The 14,848-nt window shown below is 35.0% G+C and overlaps 1 protein-coding gene across 1 annotated transcript in view; it reads left to right on the top strand.

Annotated features, from left to right (window-relative positions):
- The window catches only part of LOC128297942 (broad-complex core protein), a 138,355-nt gene extending 123,507 nt beyond the window's left edge, over positions 1 to 14,848 (top strand). The window contains exon 10 of the mRNA XM_053033662.1: positions 10,627 to 14,848. Coding sequence (XP_052889622.1) covers positions 10,627 to 11,084 — 458 coding nt within the window. The 3' untranslated portion in view covers positions 11,085 to 14,848. The remainder of the gene's footprint in view (positions 1 to 10,626) is intronic.

The following is a 14,848-nucleotide window of genomic DNA, read 5'->3' as shown; positions in this document are numbered from 1 at the left end:
AACAACATCAAACATCCCCATCCTCAACGATAACGAGTAACAATAAGATGATATATTTGGGGCTATACACACGAGCAATTTGGGCGAGAAATGGAACAACTTTGCATTTGTACATTGAGGTGCGCGAGTGTGTGATTTATTTTGTAGACTTTTTGTAGCATTAAGAAGCATTTACGAGTTCCGAATTTTTCTGACAAAAAAGGCCTGTGCAATGGCTTCCCGAAAAGAACAGCAAATAATTGACGCTGGGAAATTACAAAACAATTAGAAACAAACAAAAATTAACACTTAAAAAATTATTAAAATGTATACAAAATTTAAAAAGGATGGTTATTAAGATGCATACTTCATCCAACGAAAAAATATACAAAATTTAAGCATACAACATGAAAACAAAAAAAAGAAAAAGAAGAAATACACAAGAGCGAAAAAACCTATTTGTGATTGTCTAAAAGACTGAAATTTAATAATATTTTTGAATTGGCATCATTGCTCCCAACAGACCATTTATGGTAAGGAAATCAGAATGTGTAAACAAAGGTTTGTAACTCCACTCGCGGAAAACACGTTAGGGGCGGGAGAAGCTTAAATCAAGAGAAGTGTAAATGCAAAATATAAGTCTGAATATTTTATTTTTTGTTTCGAAAATAATTCGGCCGAATTGTGCAAATAAAGGAAGAAGTTAAAATACACACACGCTAACAAAACTGAATAAGAAAGCAAAAATGCGTGTAGGAAGGAAAGGTAAACCAAAATTAGCAAATTATTTGTTTTTAAATGTAATTTAATAATCTGGCAAATGTTTTTTCACGAGAGAAAAGAGTTTATTTTGTTTTATTTATTACGTTTTAATCGTATGTTTATTTAATTTATTGTCACTTGACAGAAATTATGTGACGAAAGGACATAAAGGGTGTAAAAAACGATAATGTGCAAAATTCGTAAAACGAAAATTGAGAACTATATTTCCTTTCTTTATATAAATTGTGTAAAAAAAGCAAAACTACGAAACTCTGATACGAATGCTTCCCAAAACCTAGTGCAAACGTCTAACAACAATTGGAACACACTTCACCGATAACATTGAACACTGAAACATAACAAACTCCGCAAAATATCCCTAATTGTCCCTCGCATAGCAAAACGATGAATATGATAACAACAGCAGAAAAAAACAATCAGAAACTGCATATAATGAACACCGTGAATTTAAAGCAAACTGTGTAAGACAATTGAGTAAGTTACAACCTTTCCTATAAGGGTTATGCGATTTGAAGTAAAGTTTGTTTATTGCCAATTTTGTTCTTAAGTGAACCGTAAATAGTAAGACTTTGCTTATCACATAAATATAACATAGCAAAGTTTAATTAATGTGTATTAAAACAAAACAGAAACAGAAAACGTAAAAACACGCGTGTCAGCAAACCCGATTAAAATAGCATCATAATAGCAAAACACGGTGGATTCGTGGAATGTAAAATAGTGAAACAAAAATTTAAATCAAACAAAGCCAACATAAAGAAGAAGAAAAAATATATTACAACATTAGACACAAAACTTGCATGGTACTAATACAGCAGAACAAAACTCTCACCTTATTTAATAAATAAATAGAAACAGAAGACAAGAAGAAGAAAAGGAATAAAATATTACAAAACCAGATCATCACACCATCATATGTATAGCAAAATATGTCAACAGGTAACACTTAAGCCGTACTTCTTCTCATAACATTTAAATAAAAATGTGTTGACAAAAGAAATCAACAAAACAAGATAACTAATGGAGACACAAAGAGCAGATAGCAGAAGAAGAACGATTTTGTTTAATGTCAAACAAAACAAAACCAACAAAGCATAAAAGAGAGTTTATAAAAACAAAACTCTACGCAGTGCGTTACACATACACAGCTTGTAAAACACAGTTAGAACACAAATATCAGTAATTGAATAAATCAGTATCTAATATTTCGAAAAGCGTTATTCTTTACCACTGATGCGTCAATATAAAGTATTCAAAAGTCAAAAATTCAAAGAAAGCTAACTACAAGTCCCAAAGCATCGCAAATTTGTCAGCAAATTCAAAGCGGGTCCCCTCCTCCCCTTGTTGTGGTATGCCAAAGTTCGAGTTGTAGACGCGCAAGACGAAAGTATTCTTGTTTTTTGTTCTGTGTGTGTATTTCTTATTTCTTAAATTTATTTCAAGTGGGAAATAATTCCCGTTTACATCGCCTTCATTGTGGTTACTGCTACTACTACTACTACTACTACTACTACTACTACTTCAAATTACTACTTGTTGGTTTTCAATGTTGATATGATTTTTGCATAATTTTAGCAACGGTTTTATTAAATGTGTTTTCTTTTTCATCTATATATATATATATATATATATATATATATATATATATATATATATATATATATATATATATATATATATATATATATATATATATATATATATATTATGATATTATTGTGTTACTCCACTTGAATGTTGTGTGGCTTTTACGTCAATGTCGAACCGTGTACCAGTAATTAGTGTTATTACAATTGCTTTTACCTGTTTTTATACGTGTATACATTTCATTTTTATGTGTTTCCGTTTGCTCCGTTTGCTTTTGATCTAAATGTTTTTTTTATGTACCATCTTCCCCACCAATGAACTATCCATCAGGTGAAACGAAAATATGTACGAATTATGGCAAAACCTAGAGCGTAATGGTAATCAAAGGTAATAAAAAAACAAAACCTAAATTGTCGACGATCCGTAAATGTGTGCAGAAGCTTGGCAAGTTGGCAATACAGAAGACATACTAAATAGAGCGAATTAACAGAAAATCGTATAATTCAAAGTTCCTTCGTTTCTTTACGCGTTATTTCCCATCGTTTGGCTCATCTACACTGTGTAAATCCAACGATGCATTTATAATGTGTAGGAATTATACAATAAGGGCCAATCCGTGTATCAGGTTGATATAAATGTTTTCGTCAGGTCTATTCACAATGGTCATCTACGGTCGCAGCAGTATACTCGTCTTTCTGACGTTGATGTAAACTCTGAAACTGCAGTTCTCCTCCTTTCTTCTATATAATGATATGTCTATATGATTGTACTTAATGATATGTCACTATCGATATCTACTATCTGTACTCAGTTAACTTTTCTTCACTCTTCCCTCTGCCGTATGTTTTTTTCTTTCTTTCTTGTTTTTCGCTCTCTTTCTCGCTCTGTCTATCTACTTCTTCTTCATATAAACGGCCATCTATGGCGAATACACTTTAGACACTACTGCAAAGTCTTGTGTCGTAACGAGTACTACCATTCTTCGTATAATTACCAATAAGCCAGTAATTATTTTCCACCTTCTAATGTTTTTCTCCTACCCCTATCTGTTCCTTTATTCGTTTCGATCTATATCCACGCAAATTTTCAAAATAATGTGCACAAAGTCACTAAAAACCAGAGACAGCAACAAATAACTATCCTACAACAGCAACAATTGGACAACTGTCAAGTTTGACAGCTAAAATGATGGGATGCCGCATTGACAGATTTTTGGTTATTTCAGTACCCTTTTCGGGTCCCCCCCTACATGACTAAAACCATTTGACACAACATATCTGTAGTATAGCAGCATCAATCTTTGTCTTTTTCTCTCTCTTCTATTGTGCCAAAAACACAAACGCAATACCTGTTCACAATCTTTACTTACTCTGGACACCGATCTGAATCTCTACTATTCATCATCACTACTGTCTACTCCGTTGGCTGTCTCTTCCAACTGAATGAATAAAAATCTTCTCAAAATTCACCGGAATCGAAAAAACGAAAATAATAAACAATAACCTGACTTTACAGAACAAAAACATTACAAAACAAAACAACAAAAACCAAACATCATCTTCAATTGCGTAGTTTTTTGGAATGTTTTTCGTGTGTCTTGTATATTGCAGGCTGCTCTCCTAAGAAACTGTTTTCATGTCAGCTGTGTGGCAAAGTGCTGTGTTCGAAAGCATCACTGAAACGGCATATCGCCGACAAACATGCGGAAAGGCAGGAAGAGTATCGTTGCATCATATGCGAGCGCGTCTACTGCTCGCGAAACTCATTGATGACACATATCTACACATACCACAAGTCCCGGCCCGGTGAGCTGGATATGAAGGATGTGAAGTTCTTCTAAAGCACGTCGACCGCTCCTCCGTCCATTCCCTACGCGGTACCTTTTGTAAAATCACCACCACTACAGCCACTATTACTACCGCCATCACTAGCTCTACTCCAGTACACACCATAGCTATCATTCACACGTTCATCGCCACCTGTTGTCGCGCTCGTGTGTGTGTGTCCCTTGGAACGGGATCGGTTGGTATCTCTTACCGATTTTCCTTTCCTATACCGACTTACCTGGTGGAGCCAATTCCTTGGTAAATGTTATAAGCAGACTCAGTTTCGCAGGTAATGTGCGAGAATGCTACGAGAGGAGCACACCTATATATTAATAATGGAACAAGCACAGACAACTTATTTGAAATATTAAGAATCTGACTGCGAGTGATTACTCTCAGCTGGTGCAATGTGCAAACCTGAGAATGGAAAAGATCGACGCTAATGAAGGCAATCAGAAGCTCCCAATTTCCAGTGATTTATACGATGACTGAGATAACCAGACTTTATGAGATCCAAGATGCGTTAAACATCTAATGCTATCAGTTAATTGATCCCTCGGTCAAAACCACGAACCAACACAGCTAAGAGGCGTACGTGAAACATAGAGTGAAAGTGAAATCGCTGCACTGGTTGTGTTGTGGTTGCGATGCAGTTGCATGCCGTGCACGCGGTACGACTTGCATACAAAATGATGTTCACACTCTCACTTCCTCTCTCTCTATCTGTATCTGCTGCAAGTTCAAGAATCTGGAATATAAGCAGTATCATATAGACACACACAAAGAACAGTGTACAAAATTTCCTGCTTAAGGATAATAAGTAAAGTTAGCGTTATTAATGCGAACCAAACACCAACGAACTCAAAGATGTGTAAAAATAGAACAAAACTACTATTGCTGCATCGAACATAGCGGAGAAGCCGGCAGTTTAAGATCATCGGTTGCACAGCTACGCGTCGAAAAAGGCTCCGTCTACTAAAGTGAAGAATGTTTCAAATAGGAGGATGGATGACAGATTGAGAGAGAATATGCAAATAGAGAATCTGTGTGTGCGAATGTGTTTGCGTACATACTCATGTGTGTACCTATAAGAAACTCATGAGAATGAAATGAAAGACTTAGTGAGTGAAAGGTTAGCGTTTTATGTTACAATTTAAATTCTATCTCGCATCTCTTTTAATTAGTTGCCCTTTCTACCACTAGCATAAATGCTATTCAAAATCATTCTTCCTTCTCTACTATCGATACAGAATAACACAACCCAACTATCTGTAATAGTTCTTTAGCAATAATATCCTCCAGTACTCTGTTCTTTACCCCTATTTCTTCACCACATTCGTGCCTTATCTATTGCTCTGCTATAGTTACCTATCATGATATATTACTCTCATTTTCCAACGCGTATGTATCATTCCACCAAGTTTGGGGTTAGAGTATATATAAGTTGAATTATGAACAAACAAAATATGCAAACAATTTCAATATTTTGTATGCAGCGTGTAATCAAATGCTAAAACATTCCATTTGCCAAAACTTTTACTCACATAAACGCTCTAGTTTTATAAAAATTCTCACACTATTAGCGATTTAACACATTAAATAGTCTATACTTCTTGTAAACATAGTAGATTGTTTTAAACGTTCGTTATTTAAACTTTTTTCCTATCAGCATCAAGTCTCTCTCAGATCGATTGAGATCAGGGAATGAAAAGGAACAGTATACATTGCATTCCAATATAACATAAAAGCCTTGCTGCTAACACTATTTTATTTCACTCAATTTTGTCTCACTATTTTTATCGCCTTACTATCTTTCAATCTCGCAATCTCGCTTGCCTACCGCTTGCTTCTATGAAGTATTTCACATAAACTGTTTATCATCACTATTCCATTCTGATATGATTTAGTTTCACATACTCACTTAGAGCGAGTTGTTTGATAGTACCGTTGAACCCATCGTAACGTCCAACCGTATATGAAGGCTCCGCTCCGGGCCGAAAAACTTATTCAAGGAGAAGCAAAAGTAAGCAACATCCTTCTCAATGCATATTTTCTCTCTCTCTCTCTCTCTCTCTCTCTCTCTCTCTTTCTCTCTCCTCCTCTCTTTCTCTCTTGATCTCATGCTGATGTTTCCTTAGTGGAGTTACTTAGCGTAAATTGATGATATTTAATTTCCATGACTGCTTTAAATACACGCGCATCGTTACGACGTACCATTTCAATTACAAATGTATCGTCTCTTCTATTGCTCAGCTCCTTAGCGATGCTAAGGTATGACTTGTTAATTAAAATGTAATATATTTGGAACACTCAATCAACTCACACGCGAACAGAGAGTAGTGCTGTCGCGCCCAATTCTGAGCAGTAGGTTATTCTAGTAGTTTTGTAAGACTAAAGTACACAGTAATTATCTCTTACTATTATTATCGCCTAGACATCTACCTCCCTGATTACATTGTTTTAATCACAACTAACTTAGTTCACATCTGCACCTGTTGCGAACGAAACGTGTTAACACGTCGAAACAGTCTCGCTCCGTCATGTCCTTTCGACCCGTAGATGATACATATAGGTTGGCACTTTCAGATTTGCAAATATTCAGTCTTTATAGTTACAATTTTATTTTATTCTTCTGATACCCATTCAGAACTGAATTTGAGTGACCCCTCTTTGATAACTTTTTGTATATCATTTTGCATGTGTACTACGTCATTTGGTTCAAATACCGACTTTATTATAGATTTAGAAAAAGGGTCTTCTTCTTTTCCAGTTTAATTTCATATTTATCCTTTGCTTATTTTGCATTGCTTCCGTTGTTACTTAGTATCATTGCATTAATAGCAATACAAAATAGCTACTAAAATAGTACACTCGTAAGTAGTCTCACACTAGACGCAACTCCCAGTTTGTACATAAAATTTCCAGTTGACAAAAACTTAAAATAACTCACAAAAACAAAGCACATCTAGCGCTTCTGGGAGGAATCAAAGGGAAAAGTGTACACCACAATAAAGAGAAAATGAAAAGTAACACGCACACGCAAGCAAAATCAAACATATGCCATATACAGATATATAAATATAATATACAATAGTTTTTATCTAGCGTATTATTTTGAAAAATAAATACTTAAGATTTTATCAAACATATTTCATCACCTTTCTTCTTTGCTAAACGCATGTTACCCGCAAAACTGTCTTTGAAAAATTGCATAAAGGTCTTATAGAGACCAATCCTCTGTAATATCTTCGTTATATGAAAATTATTTGATATACGAACGAACAAGAAGTATAGACAGAAACGAGATAAAAGTTAACGAGAGTACATCTTCTCCAGTTTATTATTTTTGACTTGGGGGGGGGGGGGAGATTTATCCTTCAAAGAGTGTTAGAAAGAAAGGAAAGAAGAGAGTTAGAGTTAGAGAAAGGGAGAACACGAGAAAGAGTTAGTGATCGTGAGTGAACTTCCTCGACGTCTCTACTTTTGGTTGCTGTAAGGCGAGCGACGCATATTTATACCGTTGCATCAAGAAGGGATGACGATCGAAACCTGCTCTGACAGGATTTGGTTCCTAATCGTACACTAGTACTTCCAAAGCTTTCGAATACAGGATGCACTGTACTTTAAATTTGTACGTATGTGTGTCCTTATAAGTCTAATCGTGATAGTTGCAAATTCAATTTACTCTCCTACTTCCATCGTATTCTTGTTGCATGACACATGCTGTTTTTAGCCCTTTTTTCTCTCATCACTTAGTGTTGTTTACATTTAAGCAATATATGACACACACACATGAAAAAATTAAATAAACATAATATATAAGCACATTTTAAATATTGACAATGAATATTGTTAACTAAACTGTCATCGGTCTATCCAACGCGATAAGCTGCAACAACCGTCCTTATTGTTGTCTGCCGTGCATGATGATGTGTTACTATTCTAAGATTGTTTTTTTTTTTAACTTTGCTGTAGGTAGATGACGTTTATAATGCTTGCCGTTATGTTAAGGTTACTTTCTCGAATAAAAACAATCATGGACCAACACAAGTACCGAAAACTAATAATGGTAATCACCGTCGTCTTCATCGACTAGTGTGACGAAAAAAGTATTTTCTTCTGCCATTTTAGCCACCATTATATTCATTTCTTCTTAGCTGCTGCTGGCCGCCTGCATGAAGTCTCCATTTAGCTCTGTGTGTGTTTGCCTTTGCTTGTTGATTTTTTGTTCGTGTATATGTCCGTTGCCTGCCATCCTCGTTCGCTATATGTGGTTATATGTGTTTGTCTGTATGTGTGTAAGTAATATAGTGCGTAAGTATACTTTTTACTAAAGTAAAGTAAGTACTCTTTCATTCTATCCCATTTTCCTTTCATGTCCCTCCTAAACGGATTTCCTTTTTTTTCCAAAATGGTTCTATAACCAAGAAAACCTTTTTATCTGTATGTTTACGTGCTCCCATTGTTGCGTATACATTCCTTTTCGTGTCGCTGTTCCATATATTACATGTAAGTGAATGAAAGCTTTACCATGTTCCTGCATAGTGCATATACCAAAGTTATTAAAAATTTTAGTGATGCTTACTGGTGATGCATCTCTTTTTATTTTAATGTGTATTAAAAATATGTTACCTGATTTACCAGCGCTTAGCGCATAAAACGTACAAAGATTTATCTTTTAAATGTTCTATAGCTTTTTAAATATTTTTTTCAATAAGTTTTATGTTGCGTGCCCAATTAAATCAAGTATGGATTCTCAAATTGGACGCAACATTTTGAATTATTGATCATATGCAATGAATGAGAATTTATAGTAACGTATGCTATAAAATACCGAACTGATTTCTACTAACAAAAATATTACAACAAAAACATGCAATTGTTAATACGCCTTCTTTGTTAATATATTATTATTTGTTAATATATTATTAAGTATATTGTGACACTGCTGGACAGTATTAAACTAGTTGGAAAGTACCCTAATTAAATCTAATTAACCAGATAATAACTAATAAGTTCTCACCGGTCGCGCAACCTTGATGGTTGACTGATTTTCAATTTTGATCTCAAAATGATTAGAATATATCATTCAGGATCCTTAAGGCTTAGTGAAAAAAGTTTTTGATGGAATTTGAGAGCTATTGCTATGGTTAATGGTAATTGGTATCTATTATTTTTTTATCTAATCTATTATTTTTGACCATCCCATATCATGGAGGGCTTGTTCATAATGATCGAGGTCAGGATAGAACAAAAAAAAACACATTCTCTTTCGCTTGATAGTCTTGATGGAAATTGTAATGTACGGAAGGTACTTTGTAATTGGTACGTTGCTTGGTGGAGAACGTAAAGTACACGGCTCCTAACGCCAGCTATTGTTATCTAATGCCGGATAATCATCGTCATCCGTTAAAGTATGCTAAATAAATTTTTGTTCAGACGAGATTGACACCTGCATATAACATAATAATGTATACTTTATCCCTTCCAAGCACTGCTTCAATCCTTTGAACTATCGGTGACACGATGAGGTCATTTCACACTCGATTTTGAAGAAGTTCTTTAAGATGTCAAGATTTAAACTGATTTTTTCCGAGGTAGCATTTCAGAGTTCAAAGTTGATGGTATAAATTAAATACTATAAACTTTTTAATAAATTATTAAATATGTTATAACTTAATTACATCATTAGCTGACGAGGAACTTCTACGAAAAAAGTCCAAAATCAGTGCGGTTTTTTTAAAGCATACGTTAATCACTTGTTTTGTGATAATGTACCAATACATGTTAAAGTCCTATAATGTCTGAATGTCTGTTTTTAATCTTAGAATTGTTTTGATATTGCCTTTTCTTGTGTAGTGTGATTTTTCTTTAAATTAAAAAAACAGTCTTTATATTTTATTGTTGTAATATTATAGTCACAATTTATGAAGGCTTCTCTTGCGCTATGATTTGCATTGTAATGCATAAGTTTTATTTTCTGTTTTGGATTACTTTCTTTGAAACCTATACACTTCTTGTACGTTCGATCGTGCACAAGTACAAGATTCGTATAGGCTGTTCAATCGCTCAATGCTATACGCTACGGTAGCTGACAGTTGGAAGGATTATCCCTTTTTACAATTTCTTTCCAAAAAATAGCTTCTACCGTATGTAATCCTGTCCAACTATCTAAGCGCAACTGTGAACTGAACTAGTTTTTCTCTATTGTTCGGCAGGCACGGTGGCTACTGTCGGTTCAGTTCTTTTTTTCGCTCTCCTCACTTACATTTAGATTAACTATATCTACGCCTATCGTATTGAATCCCAATAAAAATATGTATCTACTTCTATATCAAATATTCGACTTGCACTGGTCATCTAACAATAGCTAATGTACTGTTTTCTATCCTTCTATTTTATCCCGTTTGTTTTTGCGCCCACGCACATGCGTATGTGACCCACTCATCAGGACCACCAGGCCAAGCATCACCGTCCGCATCGTCATCTTCGTCGTCGGTTATTGCCAGTTCGCCGTCACATCTGATGCCACTCCGTATGCCTCCACCGACCAGTGGCGGTATTAACGAACCACAGGAGTGTCCTTACTGCCGACGTACCTTCTCTTGCTATTACTCCCTCAAGCGTCACTTCCAGGATAAGCACGAACAGTCCGATACGCTGTACGTGTGCGAGTTCTGTCACCGGCGGTACCGGACGAAAAACTCACTAACTACACACAAAAGCCTCCAGCATCGTGGATCAAGCGGTATGCTGAAACGGTTGCTGAAGACATCCGCCATCAAGACGGTTCTATCCGGGAACGGGAGCAATGTAGGGGCTAGTCTGCACGGTACGCACCCACACGCTCATCCACATCTGTTTGACTTTGCGTCCGAACTCGGTCAACCACCACCGGGCATTCAGTAAGCAACGTTCTAATCCACGTCCGGATAGCACGCTTCATACGCAACACGCTACGTTGCAACCTGCCAACGGGTCCAACTTTGTATGGCACATCATCAGTAGGACACAATCGTGACCACGATCAATCCCAACGGATCATATCACCGAGACGAAACCGAGATATCAAATGCGTTATTCAACAAAGTGGAGTGTATATGTGGACGTTACAATACTTTAACTCCCATTTTTGTTTGGTAGATATGCAAAGTAACCAAAGTTCATATCAGGCATGCTAATATCACCACTCTTAAAGATCTTTTTTCTAGAAAAACGTGCAACTAATTAAAACATATCCACCCAGTATTGAGTATCTTCAAAAAGAAAAACAAATACCTTTTTAGTCCTTGCTTCAAGTGATTAAAAAACTCAAGGGATTTAAAGATTCTTCCTCAATGAAGACGATAAAGGGCAATATCTGCCTGATTAAACACTGCCTGAGAGAGTTGTTTTGTGTTAACATTTTAATGTGATGGAACTGTGCTGTGCAAAACGGGTGAATGAGAAAGTTCCAGTACATTAGATGGAAGCATTTTTTATTTTGTTTTGATTTTAACTGTGAAATTTATGTATGTATGCATATCGATAATCAAAACCATAAAAGTCCTTGGTTAATTAAAAAGAAATGGAAAGCGTAACTTAATTACCGATTAAAAAGAGTGTGTCCAGTATACTGTTCATATAATTATTTACATGATTAATTTACTCCCTAATAACAATAGTGCGCACAGTGCAATAATTCTGGAACGTTGAAAATAGACCTAAGATACGTTGTACACACTTTTCCACCAAAAACTGCGTGTTGTGAATTTTTACAATAACTTTCACAAGCTCTAGGAAACAAGCATGTTGATTCTTGTGTTTTTTTAATGGTTTGTCCCTCCAATGCCACGAATTCAATCATATTAGGTAAATTGCACACATATCAAATGAGCAATGATATATTCATTTTAAACCCGGTGTCGAGTTAAACGTGATGTTTGACGCTACAGAAGGGTACAAGAAATAGATAAAAATTAACAAACATGCTGTTTTCATATCTTCCCCAAAAAAACTAATTTTCAATCAAGTGTGGAACTGTATAAGCAAGTGAGTCACGTGTGTATTGCGGTTCGACTGCTCTACGAATCTGTGCTGTCTCAAGTAAACTAAACATTTGAAGGCATTAGATTAAATTTACGTGTTGGGTAGTCGTGTATCCGAAGTAAAAAAGGCAGTCGATAAATTGACGATGTGTAAACTTAGGGAAGTATCAAGAAGACAAAACGAATAACTGTGATTTTATGAGAAAAAAATTAAAATTAATTATTTAAAGGATTTGCCTTTTTTGGTTTTCGCTACACCTTTCGATAAATGAGAATCGATGATTCCAAAATTCTCGACGTGTGTATGTGTATGTATGTGTGTGGTTGGGTGTTTTGTAAAGCACAATCCAGATAACAATAACTTAAACAACCAATTCCTGGCCAAAAACTGAAACAAATTCCCAAAATGTAAGACAAAATTGTTGTGTCACATAAGAAGAAGGAAAAACACAGGACAAAGTTAAAGATTATTATCAAATTTAAAAAGAACTGACTAGTACTGCAACTTTTAATGAGTATCATTTGATACCATTCTGCAGAGTCCTTACCATTCATCTGTTTTTTGAATAGTTAAATTCCAAATCACATTTTGTTCATTTTAGCTGGAGTATGGAGGAGCACAAAGATTGAACCAAGTATTCAATGTTACACTTAGGTAAACAGCGCACAAACAACGTTAAAACACTAGCAAACTAAAGAACTTCATATTTTTGTCGGTTGGTAGTGATTTGTTTACATTTGGCTTACAATAACAACATTAATAAAAAAAGGATAAAATGAATATAAAAGAAAAACAATTTAATATCAGATATATAATTAGTTATAATTATAAATATAACAAAATAATTAGGCAAACGCATTTTAAATACAAAACCCATACACACACAGACACACACGCATCCACGCAAACTATTTTACTCTTAAAATTTCGGTAACTCTGGGAAACAAAAAGAATATTGCAAAGGTGTTAAATCAGGCTACTGCAACTAACTTAAATGTGCTCTCGTTTCTTTACCCAGGGCAGTGAAAACTAAGTAGGCTGCTCTAGAGAAGACTTATAGACGACAAGGATTTGATCACATTCAAACATACACAAGAAGTACGAAAACAACACAATAATTAAAACTTCTTGTAGCGTTGATATGAATATTAGCAATAGCTAGTAAAGGCAGGAGAAACACCCATCCATACACTTGCGGGTGATGTGACTAGGCCAGTGAACATTTAGTGTACACTATTGTATAAAGTTATAAAATTAAGAGTTTGACTAATTGCAATCTATGAAAGAGAGAGCAAGAGACAAGTGTAGAAGAATATTATAAATAAGTTTGAAAAAATATGCAACACAATCGGACAACAATGCATGCAAAAAAATCATGACACCCGTTTGTGTGTGCGTGAATATGGGTGTGTGTGTGTGCGAATATGGGTGTGTAATGTTCAGGTTTATATAAATTTAAATACATTTCCGTATACCAGACCGGCGGTGTCGCCAAATTATTGCAGATATAATGGTCTACAAGATCCGTTATATTTAGCTATATTATCACAAAGATTTTTAAAACTACTGTCCTAAAGAAGAGATACAACAAAAAAGAAAACATATCCTACGCTCAAATGGAAAAGAAAATTAAATTATTTTTTAAAAACCATACACAAACACTCTCACACAAACGGGGTCTTTGACTGGATCAGAGGAAAGAGAAAAAAGTAAAAAATAACAAAGTATAAATATATATTCGCAGAGACAAGAAGGGCACGAAGTATATAGTGCAGTATTAAGCGACTTGCTAGTGTTTTATAATTCTAAATGTACGAATCAATAACTATCCCAGCATCACTTTGTATAGGGTATCGGTATAAATCCTGAAGACAAAACAAAAAATGTTGTAAAATGTTCGAATTTAATACATTGAAATCACATGAAACAAACGCTCACACAAAAACACTCACACATTGCACAAAACAATGGAAACACGCAACACTGTAAACAAAATCAGGCAATTGAGGGAAGAAATTTAAGGCAAATATACTATTAAAGTAGAAAGCCAACAAGCCAAAACTTGATGGGCAGGGATTTCATAGTTATTAGACATACAATTAATAGATTATAACAACAAGCAACACAACAAGAAAGCGAAATGTAAAGCATCATATTTACAGTGAGCGCTAAGAGTATGGTGTACGAGATGAAAAAACGAAAAAAAAACAATTATAATAGAAAAATATTTTATAAACCAAACACATGTTACACAATGATGAGCTGATCAGAACATGTCGCCAAATATCAAAAGTTTCAACCCGCTTCATTTGTTTGTATTGTTCGCATTGTTTTTCACACGCACGTCAAAATGGAGAGAATGAGAGAGAGAGAGAGAAAGAGAGAGAAAGAGAGAGAGAGAGAGAGAGAGAGAGAGAGAGATATTAGTACACGGTAATTTAATGTGAGGGAATGCTTCTTTCTCGTTCGACAGGTTAATTTTATTCCTCTCCAGAAATGCCATGAATAAAACGATTCAAATGAACAAATGCTGCATCTTACGCATTAAAAACTGGACGACGGAATAGGATTAATTCACCATTTATTGAAATGATGAAAAATAAGAGGTATAAGTGTGCTTTCGTTTTTTACCGATCTCTAAACAC

The sequence above is a fragment of the Anopheles moucheti genome, chromosome 2, assembly GCF_943734755.1.
Source record: "Anopheles moucheti chromosome 2, idAnoMoucSN_F20_07, whole genome shotgun sequence".
NCBI lineage: Eukaryota > Metazoa > Arthropoda > Insecta > Diptera > Culicidae > Anopheles > Anopheles moucheti.
This window is presented reverse-complemented; position numbering and strand designations above follow the sequence as displayed.